The sequence below is a fragment of the Colobus angolensis genome, unplaced genomic scaffold, assembly GCF_000951035.1.
Source record: "Colobus angolensis palliatus isolate OR3802 unplaced genomic scaffold, Cang.pa_1.0 Scaffold26, whole genome shotgun sequence".
In the NCBI taxonomy this organism is placed as follows: domain Eukaryota; kingdom Metazoa; phylum Chordata; class Mammalia; order Primates; family Cercopithecidae; genus Colobus; species Colobus angolensis.
This window is the reverse complement of record NW_012115821.1, coordinates 14919774-14945975: the sequence shown is the minus strand read 5'-3', so window position 1 is coordinate 14945975 and position 26202 is coordinate 14919774. Positions and strand designations below refer to the sequence as shown.

The following is a 26202-nucleotide window of genomic DNA, read 5'->3' as shown; positions in this document are numbered from 1 at the left end:
CAAAACCAAAAAAAAAAAAAGAATATTAAAACAACCAGAGGAGCATAAATAAGAAAAATGCCGGACTTCTAAGCACAACACTGAACGGCAGGAGTCAATGAAGTAACATCTTTAAATGCTGGGGGCGGGGTAGGCTGGGGGGGATGCCTTGACAATCTAGAATTCTATATCCGTGAAAATATTCTTCAAAAATAAAGATTAAATAAAGACATTTCAGACAGACGAAAGGTGAGAGAATTTGTTGCCAAAAGACTCACATACACACAAATACTACAGAATGTTTTTTAGGTTAAAGATAAAAGACCCCAAATGAAAACATCTATCTGCTGGAAAGAATAAAAGCACTAGAAAGGGTAGCATAAAAGGCTTTTTTTTTTTTTTTCCAAATACTAATACTTAAAGCAGAAAACAACAACAATGTATTGTGGTGTTTACAAAATATATAGAAGTAAAACACATGACAACAATAGCATAATGGACAGGAGTAAGTGGATAATGAAACTATACCATTTAAGGTGCTTATATTTTTTGTTAACTGGTAAAATACTAACTGTAAAGTTGTAATAAGCCAAGGATATATACTGCAATCTGTAGAGTGATCACTAAGGTAAAACTATAAAGCCAACAGAGAAGATAAAATGGAGTGATAAACATTTTTTGAAATCTAAAAGTCAGTAAAACAAATATAGAACACATTAAAAAGCAAGAAGGCAATTTAGCACTATTTTTCCAAGTGGAATCTATGGATTCATTGCTCTATTCATAAGAGTATATAAGAGTTCTTCAAGAAAATATTAAAATTTTATGTTTTCATTCTGGTGTTTAAAAATCATACTAGCACATCCTGAATCATCTTGATAGTCACCTTAATCTGCCATAAAATGCATATTAGTATTTGAGCATAAGAATTTAAAAAACAGACAAAAAAATAAAGATGGCTTTAAGTTAAGTGATGTCTTAATGATTTGACAGCTCAAACAAAAAGATGTTGCAGTCCTATCAGTAAAGAGAAGACGTGGAAGAATTGAATCATCACTTGGCAAAAGGTGGTTTATGAATGCTGAACTCAAGAGAATCTTCACTGTACATTTCACAATAGAAATTCCCGTAAAGTGACAAATTAGTTTCAGGCACATATCACCTATTTCATTAATTGTGTTAAATTGAATTTGAGATTGTTTTGTTTGTAATGTTATTTTATTATTTCTAGTTGAAGATGGAGTCTTGCTCTGTCACCCAGACTGGAATATAATGGTGCGATCTCGGCTCACTGCAACCTCCGTCTCCTGGGTTCAAGCAATTCTCCTGTCTCAGCCTTCCAAGAAGCTGGGACTACAGGCATGCACCACCATGCCCAGCTAATTTTTGTATTTTTAGTAGAGACAGGGTTTCACCATGTTGGCCAGGCTGGTCTCGAACTCCTGACCCCACGTGATCCACCTGCCTTGGCCTCCCAAAGTGCTGGGATTATAGGTGTGAGCCACCACGCCTGGCCTGTAATTAATTTTAAATTGTATTTTGGTTTTCTATAACAGCTATAAGCAGCAGATGAGTATATACATATTTAGGCTTCATTATAATATGTATAAATTACATGAAGTTGGAAATGTGAGTGGTTTGTGTCTTTTTGTTATTTTTAATTTTTAATTGACAAAAATTGTATACATTCAAGGTGCAACATGATGATTTGACAAACATATACATTATATAATGATTATCACAATCTAACATATCTATCACTACCCATAGTTACTGTGTGTGTGTTTGTGTTAAGGACTGTTTCCTTTAAAAATAAAGTGAGTGTACTGCCTAAATTTGAGAAACAAAGCCTTATTTTGTTACCTACAGGACGTTTTACTACTTTCATTTCTACCTAATAAAATACACAATAGTATTTAGTATGCAATACTATATATTACCCAATAGTGTAATATACTATTACAGTGCGCATACTAGTATTTTAAATCACAAGATAGAAAATAAAATATTTTTTCTCGGCCAGGCACAATGGCTCAAGCCTGTGATCCCAGCACTTTGGAAGGCTGAGCTGGGCGAATCACCTGAGGCTGGGAGTTCAAGATCAGCCGGACCAACATGGAGAAACCCCATCTCTACTAAAAATATAAAACTAGCTGGGTGTGGTGGTGCTTGCATGTAGTTCCAGCTACTCAGGAGGCTGAGGCAGGAGAATTGGTTGAACCCAGGAGGCAGCGCTTGCAGCAAACCAAGATTGCGCCATTGCATTCCAGCCTGGGCAAAAAGAGCAAAACTCTGTCTCAATAATAATAATAATAATAAATACTTTTTTTTTTTTGAGACAGTCACTCTGTGGACCAGGCTGGAGTACAGTGGTGGGACACCACCATGCCTGACTAATTTTTTGTATTTTTAGTAGAGACGGGGTTTTGCAATATTGGCCAGGTTGGTCTCAAACTCCTGACCTCAGGTGATCCACCCATCTCGGCCTTCCAAAGTGCTGGGATTACAGGTGTGAACCATTGTGCCTGGCCTGTTTAACCTACATCTTGACAGGTTAACTTTGGTATCATTTAATAGAAGGTACCCAAATTTACTTACTGTTATTAACAATAAGTGGTCAAAATAGGGGATTTTCCTCAAAACAGAATAATTTCACTCATTTAATAAATCTTGGTAAACAATTGAGTCATCAGATGAATTTATTATGCCGAATAAGTCTTTCTCATGTGTTTACTTACATGATAGTCAGCTTCAGGAAGTTTAATGCCAGGAAATAAGTCACTAGTTATTCCATTAAATAAAGGTATATCATGTGATAAAAACTTTGGTTCATTTACATCTTTAATTGATCGAAGAAGCTAAAATTACCCAAAAAGTGCAATGTAAGTTAGTTGCCAGCATTTGCAACCCCACTTCTCCCGCCCCGACCCGACCCGACCCACCGCACCCCCCAGCCAAAAGTCAAAGTTTATTTTACATTGCTTTATGGAATCCCTATAATAAAAAGCCAATACTATGTTTATCGAGCCAAAAAGTCTTCATATTCAAATGAAGTATAACAATAACATAACCCGAAAAACTACCATTTCAACCTCATACGAAAAGACAAAGCACACCCTCTCAAGTGCCTATTTGTAGTTCCTGATTAACCTCACTAAAGAAAATTATCTTCCTACTGAAACTTTCACAATGCATATATTTAATACTTACAAGTATATCTTCATTTTCATTCGGGTATTTTAGTTTTAGATTGCCAGCAGCCACTAAAACGGCTTTTACTGCTCGCATTCCATAGTCATAATGAAATTGTGATGAGAGCTGCTCTGAGCAAAGCCTATAGGTCATTACTATTTTCACAGACAGAGGTTTTGCATTCAAAAATCCATAGGAGTAGAGGGATATTTCTGCTATAAGGGCATAGTTTGGAACCATCATAGCCACTGTTCTAAAAAGAACCTGAAGTATAAAATAAATGAAATATATCATTTACATAAATGAAACTGTTTTTAAGCTAAGCATAAGCATTCAAGGTGTGGTGTTGTCAAGTTTATTCTCCAAATGCAGCACCTTTTTCTAAACTATAGTTTTTTTGGTAGTACTTTTAATATTTTTATGCAGTTAGTATTTTTTTGGATGTCTAAATAAGTTTTGGGAGGGCAATTACAATGTTATGAAAGAAATATCATTTTGAATGGATTATGCTGGGTTTTTTAAATTCACAAACTTACACTCTTGAAAAATATTGGCTGGGGTACAGTGGCTGACGCCTGTAATCCCAGCACTTTGGGAGGCCTAGGCAGGCGAATCACGAGGTCAGGAGATTGAGACCATCCTGGCTACCACGGTGAAACCCCCGTCTCTACTAAAAATACAAAAAATTAGCCAGGCGTGGTGGCATGAGCCTCTAGTCCCAGCTACTTGGGAGGCTGAGGCAAGAGAATCACTTGAACCCGAGAGATGGAGGTTGCAGTGAGCCGAGATCATGCCACTGCACTCCAGCTTGGGCAACTGAGCGAGACTTTGGCTCAAAAATATAAATAAATAAATAAATAAATAAATAAATAAAATTACCTTAAGATTGTCCGGCAATTCAGAGCGTCCTGCATAACCAGGATTCATGGTAATAGCTACAAAGCAATTCGGATTGAGCTTAAGTTCTGTCCCTTCAAAAACAAACACATCCAACTTCTGTTGAATGGCTCTCTGAATGCAAAGGATCTGTTGAGCTACCACTGACAACACTTCCAACTCAATTCGATTGAATTCATCAAAGCAAGCCCAAGCACCAGAAGAAGCCAATCCTTTAAAAAACTAAGGACAAAGAAAAAAGGAAAGTGAATTTTTTCTCAGGAAAGGATATCATCTCTTAAAACAAATATCTAACACTAAGTCAGAATTGAAAGTTAAATTCAGTAAAAGTTCCAAGGATAAAAACAAGGTCTTTACTCCTAAAATGAAAGTCCAAATAATATTCAAACCACATTCATATGTTTAAACATGAGTTTGCTTCCATTTATCCAATTAGACCTAGCTGTACGTTTGTAACATTTAATATTATTGATTCAGCAATTTAACTACCTTTCCCATTGCTAGATAATCTAGCCCATCAGAACAGTTGAACACCACACACTGTACAGCAAGCGCTTTAGCCAAGTCCTTGGTGGTTTCAGTTTTTCCTGTGCCTGCTGGCCCCTCTGGAGCACCTCCAAGGTTTAAATAGAAAGCACCTATCTGAAATGAAAAATATATGTGAAAAGAAATCCATGCTTAAATTTAAAAAATCAACAGACACTTGTTTACCAAATGGATTTAGTCTGTTCCATAGCTTCAGAGAAACCATTATATAATTACATTGTTCAGTTAATGTTTAGCACAAATTTTTCTAGCTGCTCAAAGAGAAAGCATTTTAAAATGTTCAAAAAAGTGAAAATGTATCAAAACTTCCGTATCTTCTTACACTTTCATAGGTATCCCATTTGCCTTTAAGAACAAAATCTAGCCTTGTGGGGGTAAAATTGGTTCAGAAAGGTTTTAATTAGAAGTGTTTGTGGAGATGGTTGTGGAGGACAATAATGATACATTCTGGATGGCTCACCGCAAAGAGGGTAAAACAGAAAGTGAGATCTATAAATGGCACCCATCATTGGGAAAAGAAACAGATGACTTATTATATAATTTCGTCTATAATTTGCCTGGCTATTGCCTTTTACACTTGGTATGTTCTCCATTTTCTACTTACCCATAAAACTGTTCTATATTTCTCATTACTGGTAGTATCACTTTCTACCTTGTATTATACTTAATTACGTACATTCTTTTTTCTCATCAATTAGTCTTTAAGGTGCTTAATGACAATATCAGCAGTATTTGAATTATTCCTGGGTCCCCACAATGACTGGAATAATGGCTGGAAATTTTTAGAAACATAAATTACAGTCAGCTCTAACTATGGAGTCCATTTCATGAGAGTTTCAAATTTAACTTCTTTTAGAAAAAGTAGGGCTAAGTGACCAAGGCTGTGCATAAAAGCGGGGTAGGGGGAATAAGAGAACTCTGTACTTTGCTCTTAATTTTGCTATGAACCTAAAACTGCTCAAAAAAAGGTCTATTTTTGCTTTTTCGCAACAGGTTTGCCGCCAGAACATAGGTGTCATGAAAACTACCCCTAAAAGCCAAAATGGGAAAGGAAAAGACTCGTATCAACATTGTCATCATTGGACACGTAGATTCGGGCAAGTCCACCACTACTGGCCATCTGAGCTACAAATGCGGTGGCATCGACAAAAGAACCATTGAAAAATTTGAGAAGGAGGCTGCTGGGATGGGAAAGGGCTCCTTCAAGTATGCCTGGGTCTTTGATAAACTGAAAGCTGAGCAGGAACGTGGTATCACCATTGATATCTCCTTGTGGAAATTTGAGACCAGCAAGTATTATGTGACTATCATTGACGCCCCAGGACACAGAGACTTCATCAAAAACATGATTACAGGGACATCTCAGGCTGACTGTGCTGTCCTGATTGTTGCTGCTGGTGTTGGTGAATTTGAAGCTGGTATCTCCAAGAATGGGCAGACCCGAGAGCATGCTCTTCTGGCTTACACACTGGGTGTGAAACAACTAATTGTTGGTGTTAACAAAATGGATTCCACTGAGCCACCCTACAGCCAGAAGAGATATGAGGAAATTGTTAAGGAAGTCAGCACCTACATTAAGAAAATTGGCTACAACCCCGATACAGTAGCATTTGTGCCAATTTCTGGTTGGAATGGTGACAACATGCTGGAGCCAAGTGCTAACATGCCTTGGTTCAAGGGATGGAAGGTCACCCGTAAGGATGGCAATGCCAGTGGAACCACGCTGCCTGAGGCTCTGGACTGCATCCTACCACCAACTCGTCCAACTGACAAGCCCTTGTGCCTGCCTCTCCAGGATGTCTACAACATTGGTGGTATTGGTACTGTTCCTGTTGGCCGAGTGGAGACTGGTGTTCTCAAACCTGGTATGGTGGTCACCTTTGCTCCAGTCGATGTTACAACTGAAGTAAAATCTGTTGAAATGCACCATGAAGTTTTGAATGAAGCTCTTCCTGGGGACAGTGGGGGCTTCAATGTCAAGAATGTGTCTGTCAAGGATGTTCGTCGTGGCAACGTTGCTGGTGACAGCAGAAACGACCCACCAATGGAAGCAGCTGGCTTCACTGCTCAGGTGATTATCCTGAACCATCCAGGCCAAATAAGTGCTGGCTATGTCCCTGTATTAGATTGCCACATGGCTCACATTGCAGGCAAGTTTGCTGAGCTGAAGGAAAATATTGATCGCCGTTCTGGTAAAAAACTGGAAGATGGCCCTAAATTCTTGAAGTCTGGTGATGCTGCCGTTGTTGATATGGTTCCTGGCAAGCCCATGTGTGTTGAGAGCTTCTCAGACTATCCACCTTTGGGTCGCTTTGCTGTTCGTGATATGAGGCAGATAGTTGCGGTGGGTGTCATCAAAGCAGTGGACAAGAAGGCTGCTGGAGCTCGCAAGGTCACCAAGTCTGCCCAGAAAGCTCAGAAGGCTAAATGAATATTATCCCTAATACCTGCCACCCCACTCTTAATCGGTGGTGGAAGAACGGTCTCAGAACTGTTTCAATTGGCCATTTAAGTTTAGTAGTAAAAGACTGGTTAACGATAACAATGCATCGTAAAACCTTCAGAAGGAAAGGAGAATGTTTTGTGGACCACTTTGGTTTTCTTTTATGCGTGCGGCAGTTTTAAGTTATTAGTTTTTAAAATCAGTACTTTTTAATGGAAACAACTTGACCAAAAATTTGTCACAGAATTTTGAGACCCATTAAAAAAGTTTAATGAGAAAAAAAAGGTCTATTTTAAAAAATAAGTAAACCACAAAATGGTAAATATTTTTTATTTTATTTTAAAAATCCAAGAGAGACAGCTAGTGTAAAAAATGCAATATCAGTGATACTTCATCCATTTTATTTTATTTTTTGAGACAGGGTCTCTCTCTATTGCCCAGGCTGGAGTGCAGTGGTGAGATCTTGACTAGGTGCACCTCTGCCTCCTGGGCTCAAGCAACCCTCCTACCTCAGCCTCCCGACTAACTAGGACTACAGGTGTACGCCACCACATTCAGTTTATTTTTTGTATTCTTAGTAGAGAAGAGGTCTCACTATGTTGCCCAAGCTGGTCTCAAACTCCTGAGTTCAAGCAAGCCTCCTTCCTTAGTCTCCCAAAGTCCTGGGATTATAGGCGTGAGCTACCACACCTGGCCAATCTATTTTAAATTTATAATGGATGCCATATTGTTAATGCCCATTAACTTGATTGCTGAAAACCTCGGGCTCTTCCTTTTCAATTTTAAGAAAATGTTCACAAACATGTTCCCTTTATTATGAATAATAAATATATTAGGAGACTTTTTCTCAATGTCTAGTGTTGTATTCAAGCATTTAATATAATTCTGGGTGGGCACAGTGGCTCACGCCCGTAATCCCAGCACTTTGGGAGGCCAAGGTGGGCGGATCACCTGAGGTAGGGAGTTTAAGACCAGCCTGAATAACATGGAGAATCCCCATCTCTACTAAAAATACAAAACTAGCTGGGCGTGGTGGCGCATGCCTGTAATCCCAACTACTCAGTAGGGTAAGGCAGGAGAATTGCTTGAAGCAGGGAGGCAGAGGTTGTGGTGAGCTGAGATCCCGCCATTGCACTCCAGCCTGGACAACAAGAGCGAAACTCCTTCTCAAAAAAAAAAAAGGTGTTGAATATGATTCTGATTTTTACAACTCAAAGTTGTTAACCTCCACCTTACAAGCATATCACAGCTTCTGACTTCACAGAGGTAACAGATATGACATCCTATCTTGAATTCATCTGCTCAACAAATATTTAGGGATAACTGTGTCCTTGTTCAGCAGTAGAGTAGAGAACAAGACAGACATAGTCCCTGCCCGCAGACAGCTACCCAATAAAGAGTTTGGTGAAATCTTTTCTCCTAGACCCCATTGTTGCCCTACCCAAACCCCCTTTACCCAGCCATTGCATTCATCCATTTGCTGTGTCAGTTGCAAATAGTTCACAGCTGCTCTTTTCTCCTTATCAGCAAGAAAATGCCTGAAAGCTTACTCATATCCCTGCCCCAGGGGTGACCCTTAGTCAATGACATTAAACAGGTACAAAAGCCAGACCCCGCTGGCTTTGAAGTGGAATAACTCATGCCATTCATGCTTCAGAGCACCCTGTGAGATCAGGCTGCAACTGTATGTCACTTGAAACCACATCTTTGCTTAGCTTTTTACTGTCCCATCCTGCTGTCCTTGTTTCCCTACAGGTTTTTACTAAGAACATTACCTAATCCTTTGTGCAAGAATTGCCACTTCATTTCTGTTTTAAGAGAACTCATTCGAAGACACTTTAATTTCACTTACTCAGCACAGGTAGAGTGGTACTTCTTGATGCTCCTTCTCAATTCCCATAGGTAGGGTTGCCAGATTTAGCAAATAAAAATACAGAATGCCCACTTCAGTTTTATTTCAGATAAACAGCCAGGACCAGTGGCTCACGTCTGCAATCCCAGCACTTTGGAAGTCTGAGGCAGGCAGATGACTTGAGTCCAGGAGTTCAAGAACAGCTTGGGCAAGCAACATGGCTGAAACCCCATCTCTATTTAAAAAAATACAAAAATTATCCGGGTGTGGTGGCATCTGCCTATAGTCCCAGCTACTTGAGCCCAGGAGTTCAAGAACAGCTTGGGCAAGCAACATGGCTGAAACCCCATCTCTATTTAAAAAAATACAAAAATTATCCGGGTGTGGTGGCATCTGCCTATAGTCCCAGCTACTTGGGAGGCTGAGGTAGGAGGATCTCCTTGAGCCCAGGAGGCAGAGGTTGCAGTGAGCCATGATGGCACCACTGTATTCCAGCGTGGGCAGCAAAGTGAGATTCTGTCTCAGAACAAAACAAAACAAAGCAAAACAAAAATTCTATTACAGTGGGTAGCTAGTCAGGTATGAGCAGAGCCGGAAAGCGCTCCCCACCCCACACACACCAGGAAAGTCCGGTGACCACTAGTTGATGGTCAGGGGTTGTTAACTGTCTCTCTGAAGTAATAATTGGTCACAGCTGATGCCAGGGATGGGCCGGCTCCTAACAAATAGAAAACACCTGAAACTGGTGATCAGCAGCTTCCCCATAAGATCTCAGGAGCTGGGTGAGTGGGGAGAAGTAATGCAAGATCTAGAAAGCATGCCAATGTATAAAAGTCAAAAGGTCAAGCTGCATACTTGATCTCTCAAGTCACCTGCTTGGGCCTCCTCGAAGTGTACTTTACTCCCTTTCGTTCCTGCTCTAAAGCTTGTTAATGAACTTTCGCTCCTGCTCTAAACCCTGCCTTAGTCTCTTTCCGGCTTATGCCCCTCAGTCGAATTCTTTCTTCTGAGGAGGTAAGAATTGAGGTTGCTGCAGTCTCGTACTGATACAGATATGCTCCACAGGTAACATATTTTGGTGTCATGTGACTTGGGTAATTTCCACTGCTACCATTCAGATAAACAATGAATAATTTATTAGTGTAAGTATGTCCCATGCAATATTTGGGACATATTTATTTATATGAAAAAATTATTTGTTGTTTGTCTGAAATTCAAATTTACCTGGGAATCCTGTATTTTATCTAGCAACCACATTCCCAGGGTTTTTATAGTTACAGCTCTGTCTTCCATAGCTTCAGTTCTGGATCTCAGGTCTCAGCACCACACCCGTACATTTCATCTCTCCATCCTATTTAACAGCACTAATTTGGTGTCCTAAGGCCCAAATGTACTTTCCTCATCTTCCTGTCATCTCTCCCAAGACTCCACTGCAAAAACTGATACCATTTTCCAAAGCTCCAGTTTAGTCATTATATTGTCAATACTTCCCTTTTTCTAATTACCCCCAATCAGAGTGACTCACAATTTTCATACGATAAAATGTCTTGTATGCTACAAAAGCACCCAGAAGTAAATATTCATTATTATAATTTTGCATAAAGAGAATTTGGGATTAGAAAGGGAAAATTGTATTCAACTACTGCAGGTAAGACAAGTAAGAAAAGGTGTTGTTACAGCAAAAAGTAATTGTTAATGTGTGAATTAAGATAATTTAAAAGCATACCAACGTTCTGTAACACCTGTCAGTTAGAGGTGTAATGACAAGTCGAGGTGAGTTACCAAGATATTCATAAGCATATTTTACATTGCAATTAATGATACGAACTCGGGCATTCTCATTTTCCCAATAATATCGGAGCTGAGCAAGCCACTGGAAATCTGTATCATGTGCGACACCTAGAAAAAATAAGGTAAAATAAGACACATGATCCTTACATGGAAATAATTTTTAAAATAAGTATTTTATCTTTTATAACAGCAAATATTAAAAAATAATTCATGTTTGCCAACTTATAAAAAAGATTGTGTTAAAAAAATTCTGTTGAGAGAAAAATACATATAGTACAAGTCTTTGTTTCCAGATGCTATCAACATTTTATCTTTAAAAATCAAAGAAAAAGTCACCTACCCATTTCAATCATGTCCATGACCACATCTCTAGCATGGACATCAATAGTAACCAAAGCCCCCAGAGTGGTCCTGGTCTGCTTAGACAACTTTCCCCTTACCAGCTCTACAATCTCATTCAGTTGGTTCTGAAGTTCCTTATAATACTTCTTTAATCCCTACAAAATAAAAAAAAAGCAATGTAATTGATGTCATATCATACTTAAAACATGTATTTTATATATTTAGCCTTTTATAAAACAATTCTGACTTCTTAATCTATATCAATATAGAAATGAGTCCAAGTGTGGTGGCTCATGCCTATAATCCCAGCATCTAGGAGGCTAAGATGGGAGGATCTTCTTTTTTTTTTGAGACAGAGTCACTGTTGCCCAGGCTGAAGTGGCAGGATCTCAACTCACTGCAAACTCCGCCTCCTGGGTTCAAGTGATTCTCCTGCCTCAGCCTCCTGAGTAGCTGGGACTACAGGCATGTGCCAGTAGGTCTGGCTAATTTTTTGTGTTTTCAGTAGAGATGAGGTTTCACCACGTTAGCCAGGCTGGTCTCGAAATCCTGACTTCAAGTGTTCCAACTGCCTTGGTCTCCCAAAGTGTTAGGATTACAGGCGTGAGCCATGGTGCCAGGCCCAAGGTGGGAAGATCATTTGAGGACATGACTTCAAGACCAGCCTGGCAAAGCAGAGAGACCCCTGTCTCTATAAATTTTTTTTTTAATTAGCCAGATGTGGTGGTGTGTGCCTGTCGTCCTAGCTATTCAGAGGCTGAGGCAAGAGGATAGCTTGAGCCCAGGAGTGTGAGGTTATACTGAGCTATGACTATGCCATTGCACAGCCTGGGTGACAGAGCAAGACCCTGTCTCTAAACACACACACACACACACACACACACGGAGAAATGAATTTTGTGAGTGATTTTGTCTAAGCCCACTAAAATATTAAGAACAAGTTCTCGGGCCAGGTGCAGTGGCTCATGCCTGTAATTCCAGCACTTTGGGAGGCTAAGGCAGGCGGATCTCCTGAAGTTGGGTGTTCAAGACCAGCCTGTCCAACATGGAAAAAGCCTATCTCAACTAAAAATACAAAATTAGCCGGGCATGGTGGCACATGCCTGTAATCTCAGCTACTTGGAACAAGTGGCTGAGGCAGGAGAACTGCTTGAACCCAGGAGGCGGAGGTTGCAGTGAGCCAAGATCATGCCATTGCACTCCAGCCTAGGCAACAAGATCATAACTCCGTCTCAAAAAAAAAATAAAAAGAACAAGTTCTCAATTTGAAGATTATATATAGAAACTGACAGATGTATTGTCTTTGCAAACAATAGATAAGCTAACTAAGAAACATGGGATGGGGTCAGGCACTGTGGCTCATGCCTCTAATCCTAATACTTTGGGAGGCTGAAGTAGGAGGATTTCTTGAGGCCAGGAGTTCAAGACCAGCCTGGGCAGCATAGCAAGACCTCATTTCTAAAAATAATAAAGTAAAATAAAATAAAACAAAACCTGGAATGAATGATGTTACTTAAAAGCAAACAATGCTTTACCTCCGTCCCACCACTTATAACTTCCTGTGTCTCAGATGTCCAGAACATTTGAGAAACACAAAGCACAACTTGGCCAGGCCACTCTCGAACCCAGTCTCTTCTTGCGGATTCTGGATAAGCCTGAACAATTAAAATAAATTTCTAATTTTAAAAGGCTGCATGAGAAAAAATAGCTAAATATCTAGCAATAGAGAAGTGCAATATTTGGTACCTACATAGGCTAGAATATCATATAGTCATAAAATTGTTAAATGACTAAAAGACTCCCTCCAAATTTTGTAATTATTATGTTTTTAAAATATTTATTTATAAAAGAATGGAAAGATAAACACCAACATGTTAATAACGGGCAGATTTAACTGTTGATTCTTCTGGAAGTTGATTTCTATGTGATTTTTATGTTCCTTTGCTGTGGAGAGTTGTCAAGTTTTCCATATAGAATACCTATTACTTCTATCATAATAAAATACAAAAATTTTAGTAAACTTAAAAAAATACTAGTCAAGGCCAGGTGCGGTGGCTCACACCTGTAATCCCAGCACTTCGGGAGGTCGAGGCAATGGATCACCTGAGGTCAGGAGTTCGAGACCAGCCTGGCCAATGTGGTGAAACCCCCCCTCTCTACTAAAAATACAAAAAAAAAAAATTCGCTGGGCATGGTGGTGGGCACCTGAAATCCCAGCTATTAGGGAGGCTGAGGCAGGAGAATCACTTCAACCCGGGAGGCAGAGATTGCAGTGAGCCGAGATCACGCCACTGCACTCCAACCTGGGTGACAGAGTGAGACTCTGTTTCAAAAACAACAACAACAACAAACTAGTCAAATAGATTATGTATATTGATGCCAAGATTTAATTGAAAAGGAGACTATACAATATAGTTAAAAACTGCACTAATAGTGCCCTTGTATTATTTATCCATAGCTTTGCTGAAAACTTATATGACCAGGGCATACAATTTCACAATTATATATTTGTTCAATTATGTACAATTGAACAATCTGTAGTTTTGAATTCAAGGTATACTTTCATTTTTTCTAACACTTTGATATTCAAAATGCATTTAAATGTATTTATGGAGGGAGAGGTTTAATCTTTTTAAAAATAGCTTTTTTTAACAGTAAATGATTTTAGCAGATCTGAACTGTAAATTGAAAACAATTACAGAATGAATTTTGAAGCTGATGCTAATGCAAATTATATTTTCAATAAAATAAGATCATCTTATATATATAAGAATGTTAAAATAGGATATCAGTATTGTTATAAAATGCTTCTTAGTCATATTTAGAAATAAATGCAAATGATAAGCTGACCTAAGCTTCAAAGAAGGATGAATGGTGACTGAGAGCCATTGCCAGGTACACAGAAGGTCAATTTCTATACTAATTAAGGAAATACTTTCATGGACAATGGTGGTTCTTTCCTATGTGTTTTAGTTTGCTTTGAATCATAAATAGTAAAAGGAGAGAAAAAGTCAAGATTTATCTGTAGGAACACTGAAGCTGAACAGAATAGCCACCACAAGAAGATGAGCTTCATAGGACTCTTGGTGAAGGAAAAAGAACAGTCACTCACATATAGTGAGTTGCTGAATATAAAGCTTCGATGCCTTTTAAAACTATTCTGCTACTTTACAACTGCTCCTTTGTGGTCCTAAAGGCAGAAATACATGTGTTTATCATTCAAGATTAGGTTAATTGAATTAACATAAGTGAGATACATGTAGTGCCAAGTGTTATCTTTCTTTCAAATTTATTACATATCCCCCTTTAATGTTTGTTCATCTTATTTGAGTTCTTAAGTAGTTGTTTAAGTGTGAAATGCAGTACGTGAACTAGGTCATGCATCTACCACTCATATCTGAAGAGAACTGTCCTGCAGATCTGCATGTGCTAACGTGCAGGATTGTTTGCCTATGAAACATATCCACTAGCCTAGCTCATAGCATTTCAATTTTAATATATCTAAAATTGAGCTCTTGATCTTCCCCTAAGCCTCCACAAGCCTACTTCTCCTCCAGGAATCACCCAGTGTAAATGCCACCCATATATTCAAATCAGAAGCCTAAAAGTGATTTTTGAGACCTCTCCCTGCTTACACTTGTATTCTACAACCAGTTCATCATCAAGACCTGTTGAAATTAACTACAAAATTTATTTCTAATATTCTACTTTGCTCCATATCTTCTGCCATTTGCCTAGTAACAGACCACATCTTTTCTCCTTTATTTTTGGTTTTTATTTTTTGAACCTGAAACTCTGGCAAACCAGCGCACATCATCTTTCATCTGAGCTAATCTGAGTCTCCTAATTTGCCTTCCTGTTTTCACATCTCCACTAATCTATTCTTTATACCATAGCCATAGTGGTATAAAAATATAAATCAGACTATGTCTCTTCCCTGATTAAAATATTTAGATGGTGTTCCATTGCATTTAAAATAAAATGCAAACTCCTAACTGCCTTCCTTTCCAACCTCATGTTACTTTACTTTACTCTCCACTCTGCTTACTGTATCCAGACATATTTGTCTTCTTTCAGGATCTCCCAAATCCCCAGTTCTCTCTGATCCCAGGGCCTTTAAATAGGATACCTAGATGCGCTCTCACTTGCTCTTTACCTGGCTAATTCCTACCTATCCTTTGTATTTCAGTTTCAACATCACCTCCTCTAATAGCCTATCACTGGACCTTCCCCCATTCTAAATTATATACCTCTTATTTTTCTCTCTCATAATACCTTTCCTCTTTTATAACAATCATATACTATTATCAATTCATAGCAATATCATTATATTAATAATAATGTTAGAAACAAAGAATTAAAGAAAATAGACGGTTTAAAATAGTAAGAACTTTAAGTGTTAATTTACTGGTTTTCAAAACCTCTTAAACAAAGCATTTGCAGAATATCGGGTATACATCAAATCCTAGAAAACACACCAGCCTGGCTGCAGCGATCACATCGTGAATACTCCGGAGCATTAGGTCTTCCACTTGAATGAGCCACTTTTCCACAGCACCCCGCGCTGCAGATGTGGAAATGAGTGCAATCAGCTCCACTCGCTCGCTCTCAGAGCTATACATGGCTTTAATGTCCAAATTAGGAAGGAATTCCAATTTAGCAATGCCCTCAAAGCATTTTTTTAAATGTGGCTGAACTCTAAGAGGATCTTTGGTCTCTGATAAAATCTCTAACATTTCATCATTAGATAAGAAGAAAAAACTAGGGAAAAACATGCAAATACAAAAGTTTTAGTTATAATTCATCACACATAAGAAAATGCTTTTAATTACAGCACAATTGATTATCCATCATACCGAGGGAAGAAAAGACGTTTCTTTTCAAGATATGCATTAAGACCTTTCATAATTTTCTCCAAAAGTTCACTGCAATTCTGCAGTTTTTCCAATAAACCTGTTAAAGAAGTGGCAGCAAGAACCTAAACGAGACACATTCATTCAAGTCAGCACTTTTATGCCAGATATAAGACTTAAATATCAATCTATACTATACATTAAAATCTTTTAATGTTAAAAGATTTACAAAAAAAGTCAAAGGTTTATAAAATTTGCAGTGAATTTTTTTGTAATGTAAAAACTATTAAAATTCAATGAGTTAAATATTTATCCAAGGACACTAGTTAAAATGACAAGTTATGATTGTCATGCATATTGTCATTTCTCCTATATTATTTTGAATGATGTGAGAAAAGTCTGTTTGGCTGGTGCTCGATTTAATTCTTACTTTTACTACTGTCAACCATAAATGTAACAATCTACAGCAAGGAGTTGGCAAACTACATCCTGCAGACCAAATCCAGCCTGCTGTCAGTTTTTGTATGGGTTGTAAGCTAAAAATTATTTGTACACTTTCAGAAGTTAAGAAAATCAAGAGAAGAATATTTTGTGACATATGAAAATGTCAGTGTCCATAAAATTTTATTGTAGCACAGACACACTCATTCATTTTCTCTTTTTTTTTTTGAGACGGAGTCTTGCTCTGTCGACCAGGCTGGAGTGCAGTGGCCGGATCTCAGCTCACTGCAAGCTCCGCCCCCCGGGTTCACGCCATTCTCCTGCCTCAGCCTCCCAAGTAGCTTGGGACTACAGGCGCCCGCCACCTCGCCCAGCTAGTTTTTTTGTATTTTTTAGTAGAGACGGGGTTTCACCGTGTTAGCCAGGATGGTCTCGATTTCCTGACCTCGTGATCCGCCCGTCTCGGCCTCCCAAAGTGCTGGGATTACAGGCTTGAGCCACCGCGCCCGGCCCATTCATTTTCATATTATCTCTGGCTGCTTTCTCACTGCAACAGCAACAGAATTGAGTAGCTGCAAAAAATACCTGTCCCGCACAGCCTAAAATATTTACTACTTGGCCCTTAGCAGAAAAAAATTGCTGATCTCTGATCTACAAGAAATCGTGTTTCACAAAGATTCTGAAGTCAACAGGTAAAGCAAAATCCTTAAAACTCATGAATTTCAGTGCACTACTGACTCGCAGTAAGTCCAGCACAGCTAGTTTTTCATTCAGCATGGGAATAAATTGTTATTTCTTAAATTGAATGCCAGATGAAAAAGTGGATGCACATCTATGGAGTATGTGCACTGTGTGTATGAAAAATATATAGTCTGTTTTTCAACATTTACTGGGAGAGACATAGGAATTGAGACCAATGGAGAGAACAGCAGATTCTTCCCCATCACTCCGAGTATACAGAGTCACTAGTAGAATGTCAGTTGAGTCACCTACACTATTCATTCTCTCTCCCTCTCTCTTGTTCTCACTCTCTCCTCTCTCCATTTGATTTGATTTATCTATTTATTTTATGAGGAGGAGAGCAGTGCGTGTTTATAGTAGAAGGCGTGTGAATCAGATGTACATTTGAAGCAACTCCACCAGGTATACTAAAGAGTTACAAGCAGTAACAAGCAGTGTATCTTATGAATTGAAAAGTAAACTTATTTTAATACTTTTATGCTTTTTCATATTTTTTCTGAACTTTCCAGTTTGTATACAATGAGCAAGTTTAATTTTTATATTCAGAAAAAAGTCACGTTTTACTTAATTTCCAAAAACAAAGGTTCACCTACTGTGAGAGAGAAAACAAACACTTCACCTTTGGATCTTTTGCACAAAACTTCATGATATCCCTCCAATGTCTGTCTACGGTCTGAAATTGACGCCCTTCTTCTGGCATCTGTTGCATAATATCCTCAGAACAAAAGATGGGCTCTAAGTACAGCCATTGAGCTTGCACTTTTAACCATTCATCAATTGTTTCTTGTATTCGAATCAAGCGGTCCTCCCAGGCCTTAATGAAAAGTATACTGCACTAAATTCTAGTTATTAAAGAAAGGTTATAAATTATAGCAAGGAAAATACATTTTAAATTTACTATTATTTTTAAATAAGTGCAAACATCTTACAGCTTAAGGTTACTTGTGTATGTCTCACAAAGGCTTAAAAAAAATTCTAAGAGGTCTGAGGTTTTCCTAAATCACTGGAACTCACAATTGGAAATGACTGTAACGTTATTTTGATCAGTTTCCTAATCTCTAGGTGAGCCATCTGGAGTCCTAAAACCATCCAAGAATATATCCTGCTCTACAGCAGTGGTTATCAACCACGGGCAATTTTGCCTCCCACCCCAGGGAACATTTGACAATGTCTGTAGACATTTTTGGTTGTCACAACTGATGGGGGAAGATGCTACTAATGTCTAGTGGGTAGAGGCCAGAGATGCAGTTACACAACCTATAATGTACAAGACAGCCTCCCATCACAGAGAATTATAAAGCCCAAAATATCAACAGTGATAGGTTGAGAAATCCTGCTCTACATCAACAGAATTTGGAGAAAAATGAACTGAAATGAAAAATAAAATGAAATAAGTCTCCTTATTCTCACAGATCCCCTAGAAATGACAAGATATTTCATTAGCCGAAGACCATTAATATACTATCTCTCTTTGGTTCTTAAATATATGCCTAAGGTCTAAGTGTCAAGAGATTAAGTCCATATCTTCGATTTTTAAAAAATCTGTAAGACAGCTTTTAAATTTGTCTTCTAAATTCTTCTTGTTAGACAAGTAAATTTCTACAAAAAAGTAATATCTTATCAGGACTGGCTAGGTTAGCCTGCTTCTTGGGATAATGTCCACCTTTATGTTCTCTTGGAAGAATATTACTCTGTTTTCTCCAAATAATGACAGCCAAAATCTTCTATAAAACACTATTTATGCTCATATTAAAACCAAATTGCCTTGGTTTGAACCCCAGCTCTGTCACTTATTAGCTAGATGAACTTAGGAAAATTACCTATCCTCCTATACGTTGGTTTCCTTGTCTATGAATACAGATAATAATAGTGCCTACTTTGAAGGCCTGCAGCAGGGATCAAGTGGGTTAATAAGTGTAAAGTTCCTAAAGCAGCATCTGAAACATAGTTTGAAATCAATTGATATCAGGGTAAAAAATCCAGTTGTCTTTCCCCAATTTATATAGGCCTCCGTTAGAATAGTTTTCATATCCAATAAGATATGAAATAATCTTGGAGCCTCAAATACCATTCGTTTTTCTCAAGGGAACAATAATTCATTAAATACTCTAAAAGATCCTCATGCTAGCTGTTTACAACTATAATTAAAGCATAGTTACTACAAGTTTCAAGAATGCAGCATAAAACAAGGTTTAGGTTTTCTTAAGTTAGAATAAGTAATACCACCTGTTTTCCTCTCGAGTCTATCACCGCCATTAGAGAAGATTTTAATAAGACATTTTTCTTTTAAAAATCATTTGTGTCTCAGATGTATATATTTCTATATTAAATTTTGAATATCATTTTGTATTTTATGAAATAAAATATCAAGATTATAGGTCTATGATTTGAATGAACACTTAAAAAGCCATTCAATCGGCTACTTATTACCATGAGAGCATATATGTAATAGGATTGCAATCTGTATAAATGACCAAGAGCTGATTATCATATTTAACATACCTTGATCTCGTGTTCAAATGGTTTGATGAAAGGTGAGCCTCTCATTGTCTGAGTTTTTATAATTTGATCATCAAGGATGGCCTGAATCTCATCCACTGAAGAAAGAATACAAACTCCAGTGTCACGATATAGACTTATATGAAAAGCAATATCATCCCAAGTTCCTATCATTGTATTCATGGCTTTCTCTAATGAAAATTCCTAAAAGGGAGGAATGAAGAAAGAATGGGAGGGTGAAGAAAGGATCTTATTTACTATATTGACTTTCCCTAGTGAATTCAGTAAGCATTTGATGTATTACATTATCATTTCCTTAAGATAATCTGTGACTACAGTATAACTTTTTAAGTTAGAAGGTTTTTCAACAATTTAAAAATTCCTAAGAAGAACGATTACATAGTTTTAAAAAATTCACTTGCTATGAAAACTACTGCTGTCAATATTAAAAATGGACAAGAGAATAAAATATCTGTAGGACTTTCTCTGAAGTGGCCTTTCTACAGACAGTTCATAGTCTGAAGATGTTTTCTGTGTACTTCAAGAACCCATTCTTTAGGGCCATACTTACCCTGCTAGAACACACACATATCACATGCCACACATACAACAGTACTCTTAATGAAAAAATTATGTACCAACGCTAGCACATCATCCAACAACATCAGAATGTGGCAGAATTAAGAGGAGGTCAAAGGAGTCATTTCTCATCTGGATTCAGGACAAGTAAGCACATACTTTGTGGGGGGGGAAAGAGTGTTTTGTTTTTGAGACAGAGTTTTGCTCTTGTCGCCCAGGCTGGAGTGCAGTGGCATAATCTCAGCTCACTGCAACCTCCACCTCCCGGGTTCAAATAATTCTCCTGCCTCAGCCTTCCAAGTAGCTGGGATTACAGGCACCCACCACCATGCCCAGCTAATTTCTGTATTTTTATTAGAGACAGGGTTTTGCTGTGTTGGCCAGGCTCGTCTTGAACTCCTGACCTCAGGTGATCTGCCCACCTCGGCCTCCCAAAGTGCTGGGATTACAGGCGTGAGCTACCGTGTCCAGCCGGAGAGTGGTATTCTATTACTCTCCCCTACCACCTCCCATTGCTATCCAGTACTGTACACATTCAACCCCAACGAAAACTATGATTGCTTGATTAACAAAGTCATCACATAAAGTATTTCAGTTGATCTTCATGTTTACCTTGCTTGCACCTGCACTTATCACTTCAAATTGTTCCAAGTATGGGGTAAGGTTTAATTTTAAAACTTTTCTCAGTGTAGTTCCAGAGTCTGGAGTCAAGTCATAGCCTACAATTTCTGACATCTGTTTCCAATGACGAGCTCTCATTCCTGGATTGCACAGAATGGAGACAGTAGGAATATATTCCTAATGGCAAAAATATAAACAAAATGAGTCACTCATTTGACTTCCACACATATAGATTCCATAGATGAAGCCTTGATGGTATAAAGATCACATTTCTTCAGTTTAGTTAATACATTTCTATCAGTACAATCAAAACATCAATTAGATTTGGAAGGAGAGAGATACTAAGAAAATGAACCTAAAGTTCACCTGCAAAAATAAGCATGTAAAAATAGCCAGGAAAATTACAAGAGTAAAAAAGAAGAATGAAGGGCCAGGTGCAATTGTTCATGCCTGTAATCCCAGCACTTTGGGAGATTGGGGTGGGAGGATTGCTTGAGCCCAGGAATTTGAGGTTACAGTGAGCTAAGACTGCAAACTGCACTCCAGCCTGGGTGACAGAGTGAGGCCTTGTCTCTATTTAGGAAAAAAAAAAAAGTATTATTTCAGAAATTCAAATTCATTATACTATTTGCAGAAATATATAATATATAGTTATAAACACACACACATAGCGTGAATGGGGAAATTATCTGTGCCAAAATCCCAAAATGTAACAATGATTTATCTGCTGAGTGACACCTGCCTTGGCCTCCCAAAGGGCTGGGATTACAGGTATGAGTCACCATGCCTGGCTCCCTATTTTATATTTATATGAGTCATGTTTTAATTTTGTATAAGTAATAACTTAATATGGTAAATTTTTTTAAATTGGAGGACCATAAACTAGCACACTTTTTGTTTTGCTTAGTTAAGGACTTTGTTTTAACCTTCCATTGGTTATCACCATCATGTTTTTGCTTTTCATCACATATTCCCTAGAATTTGTCAGAACATAATATAACAGGCACTCAGTAAGTATTTTTTAAATAAATAAAGTTTTAACATCTAAAAAGTAGAAAGAACATACTCTTTATTTATTTATTTAGACAGAGTCGCTCCGTCGCCCAAGCTGGAGTGCAGTGATGCGATCTCGGCTCATTGCAACCTCTACCTTCTAGATTCAAGAGATTCTCCTGCCTCATCCTCCCAAATAACTGGGACTACAGCCTCCTGAGTAGCCTCCTGAGTAGCTGGGCCACACAAAAGTGAAAAAACTCCACGCAGACGAGCAGACAGTAAGAGAATCAGACTTTCACATCTGCAATGCCCCTCCCTCTATTCTGTCAGGTACCAAAAGGGTAGAAAATTTCCCCCCAACTCACTGTTTCTACCCTGATAAGAACAAGGTCAAAGTGGACAACCAGCTACCCCACCACCCTGGATTCCCTAGCAGGAGATCTGTCCTGCCTTAACCCACAGGAAGCATCCCCAGTGCCTGAAAGGATAAATAATTCCTGAGGACAAGCAGAGACAAAGGGAGGAGGTAGGACTACCATCCCCAGCCCTGGAAACGTTACTCTGTAAGCCACAGGAGACGCCAAATCAGAGTGGCTATTCTGCAGCACCACACTGTAGGAGGTTTGTCCCACAGGTCCCCTGGGCACAAACTCCTAGCCAGCTTCCCACATTGCCAGAATATAACCTGTGGGACCGTCCCGATTCAGTAAGGGCAGCGCTCCCATCAGGTACTAGAGCCAAGCCAAACCTGGGCTTAAGGTGCCACTTGGAGCTGAAAAGGAAGCAGTGACCTAGCAGTACAGAAACTCTAAGCAAATATATCCAATATAAACCAAAACAAGCCAGAGAAGAAACACTGGAATAAATAATACTTCAATGCAAAGACACAGATGTACACCCAGCAAAAACAACAGCAAACAGGGAACCATGATCTCCACAAACAGAAGAAGCAAAGAACCAGTAACTGACTCTGACGAGACAGTGATACATGAGCTCTCTGAACAACAATAAACAACTAAATTCCTAACCAGACTGATTAACAAAAAGGGGAGAAAATTAAAATAATCAATATTGAGAATTAAAAAGGAGTTGGCACTATAGAATATACAGACATTTAAAAGATAATAAATGTTATTAGCAACTTTATGGTGAAAAAATCAATGACTTAGAAGAAATGGACAAATTCCTTAAAAAATACAATCTACCAAAATTAAACACAAAATCTGAATAGCCCCTATATCTATTAAAGAAATTCTCTTTTCCTTCCTCTAGAGGGGGAATTGGCACAGGACTTGCTTCAGCCAATGTAATATGGGTGGATATGAAGTATATCACTCACAGCTGAGTAGAAGATCTAAACTCAGGTACATGGTTTAGCTCAGCCCTTGCTCTTTCTCTATAATGCGAGATTGGCCCACATTAGCTCAGGGCACAGCCTGTGTCCTGGAACTTAGAAAACTCAGGAGCAGAACAGGACTGCAACTGGAAGCAGAGACTCAGCTAACCTGTGGTCCTCATGGAATATGAAGGAGAAATAAATAAGTACTTGAGAAATATATATAAAGAGAGAGTCTGTTTTCAAAAACCTTTCCTACAAACAAAACGTCAGGCTAAATGGTTTCACAAGTGAATGTTTCTCTAAAATAAGAAAGAAATAATACCAATTTATAAAAAACTCTTTCAGAAAATAAAGAAAATAAAACTTCCCAATTTGTTTTATAAGGCCAACATAACCCTGATACCAAAATCTGACAAAGACATTACAAAAAAACTAAGACCAAGATCCTTCCTGAACATAACCTCAAATATCCTAAATAAAATATGAACAAATAACAAACTATAAGAGTATTAGAAAAAAAATTTTGGCATGGGGAAAGCATTTTAAACTACAGTTCAGAACACAATAGCCATAAAGGAAAAGAATAAAAATAATTACATAAAAATAAAAGGCTTCTGCCAGGCAAAAACTATCATAAGCAAGGTCAAAAAGCAAATAATAAATATTCACATCACAGACAAAGCCTAATCTATATATACAGGAAAAGAAATCAGTAAGAAAAAGGTCAATAATTCAACAGAAAAATAGGCAGAGGTAAGTTAAAACAGTTTACAGGAAAAGAAATATAAAACACTCTTAAATATATGAAATATATTAAAATATGCTTAAAATTTTACTTGCAATAAGAGAAATGAATATTCTCCTAGTAGAGTAGCAAAAACCTAAAGTTTGATGATATTTTGTAATGAAGGTTGGTGAGAGTATATATTGGTATAACCTCAATGGAGGGTAATTCAACTGTTGATTTTAACCTGGCATTTACTCTTCCACAGTTTACCCTGCAGTCCCACCTTCAAACACATGCAATTCACACACACACACACACACACACATTAGTCATACATTATACAGGTGTGAAAAAAATGAAGAAGCTCCCTATATATAACAAGAAAAGGTCTCCAAGATAAATTAAGCAAAACAAAGAAAGAAAATAGGGGGAGCGGTTCCAAGATGGCCAAATAGGAAGAGCTCCAGGCTACAGCTCCCAGTGTGAGCGACATAGAAGATGGGTGATTTCTGCATTTCCAACTGAGGTACTGGGTTCATCTCACTGGGGCGTGTCAGACAGTGGGTGCAGGATAGTGGGTGCAGCCCACCAAGTGAGAGTTGAAGCAGGGCGAGGCATCGCCTCACCCAGGAAGTGCAAGGGGCAAGGGAATTCCTTTTCTTAGCCAAGGGAAACCGTGACACACAGCACCTGGAAAATCGGGTCACTCCCACCCAAATACTGCACTTTTCCAAGGGTCTTAGCAAACGGCACACCAGGAGATTATATCCCACGCCTGGCTCAGAGGGTCCCACGCCCACGGGGCCTCCCTCATTGCTAGCACAGCAGTCTGAGATCTAACTGCAAGGTGGCAGCGAGGCTGGGGGAGGGGTGCCCACCATTGCTGAGGCTTGAGTAGGTAAACAAAGCGGCCAGGAAGCTCGAACTGAGTGCAGCCCACCGCAGCTCAAGGAGGCCTGCCTGCCTCTGTAGACTCCACCTCTGGGGTCAGGACATAGCCAAACAAAAGGCAGCAGAAACCTCTGCAGATTTAAATGTCCCTGTCTGACAGCTTTGAAGAGAGTAGTGGTTCTCCCAGCACGGAGTTTGAGATCTGATAATGGACAGACTGCCTCCTCAAGTGAGTCCCTGAGCTCCGAGTAGCCTAACTGGAAGGCATCCTCCAATAAGGGCAGACTGACACTTCACATGACCAGGTACCCCTCTGAGATGAAGCTTCCAGAGGAATGATCAGGCAGCAGCATTTGCTGTTCAACAATATTCACTCTTCTGAAGCCTCTGCTGCTGATACCCAGGCAAACAGGGTCTGGAGTGGACCTCCAGCAAACTCCAACAGACCTGCAGCTGAGGGTCCTAACTGTTAGAAAGAAAACTAACAAACAGAAAGGACATCTACACCAAAACCCCATCTGTACATCACCATCATCAAAGACTAAAGATAGATAAAACCACAAAGATGGGGAAAAAAACAGAGCAGAAAAGCTGAAAATCCTAAAAATTGGAGTGCCTCTCCCCCTTCAAAGGAACGCAGCTCCTCACCAGCAATGGAACAAAGCTGGACTGGGAGAATGACTTCGACAAGTTGAGAGAAGAAGGCTTCAGATGATCAAACTTCTCTGAGCTAAAGGAGGAAGTTCGGACCCATCTCAAAGAAGCAAAAAACCTTGAAAAAAGATTAGACAAATGGTTAACTAGAAAAACCAATGTAGTTATTCTAGTTAACTAGAAGTCCTTAAATGACCTGATAGAGCTGAAAACCATGACACAGAACTACGTGACAAATGCACAAGATTCAGTAACCGATTCGATCAACTGGAAGAAAGGGTATCAGTAATTGAAGATCAAATGAATGAAATGAAGCAAGAAGAGAAGTTTAGAGAAAAAAAGAGTAAAATGAAATGAACAAAGCCTCCAAGATATATGGGACTATGAGAAAAGACCAAATCTACATCTGACTGGTGTACCTGAAAGTGACAAGGAGAATGGAACCAAGCTGGAAAACACTCTTCAGGATATTATCCACGAGAACTACCCCAACCTAGCAAGGCAGGCCAACATTCAAACTCAGGAAATACAGAGAACACCACAAAGATATGCCTCAAGAAGAGCAACTCCAAGACACATAATTGTCAGATTCACCAAAGTTGAAATGAAGGAAAAAATGTTAAGGGCAGCCAGAGAAAAAGGTCGGGTTACCCACAAAGGGTATCTGATGGGTATGAAGCCCATCAGACTAACAGCAGATCTCTTGGCAGAAACTCTACAAGGCAGAAGAGAGTGGGGGCCAATATTCAACATTCTTAAAGAAAAGAATTTTCAACCCAAAATTTCATATCCAGCCAAACTAAGTTTCATAAGTGAAGG

General features: G+C 38.8%; 2 protein-coding genes across 2 annotated transcripts in view; one reads left to right on the top strand and one right to left on the bottom strand.

Moving 5' to 3' along the window:
• The window catches only part of DNAH12 (dynein, axonemal, heavy chain 12), a 246484-nt gene that overhangs the window by 140174 nt on the left and 80108 nt on the right, over window positions 1–26202 (bottom strand). Inside the window, 12 exon segments of the mRNA XM_011947302.1 lie at window positions 2718–2837; window positions 3190–3435; window positions 4051–4290; window positions 4558–4710; window positions 10636–10808; window positions 11041–11197; window positions 12578–12697; window positions 15521–15803; window positions 15899–16020; window positions 17697–17891; window positions 19580–19780; window positions 20768–20953. Coding sequence (XP_011802692.1) covers window positions 2718–2837; window positions 3190–3435; window positions 4051–4290; window positions 4558–4710; window positions 10636–10808; window positions 11041–11197; window positions 12578–12697; window positions 15521–15803; window positions 15899–16020; window positions 17697–17891; window positions 19580–19780; window positions 20768–20953 — 2196 coding nt within the window.
• LOC105515422 (putative elongation factor 1-alpha-like 3) lies at window positions 5600–7341 on the top strand. The gene has a single exon (XM_011947250.1). The coding sequence runs from the start codon at window positions 5657–5659 to the stop codon at window positions 7043–7045; it is 1389 nt and encodes a 462-aa protein (XP_011802640.1). The 5' UTR covers window positions 5600–5656; the 3' UTR covers window positions 7046–7341.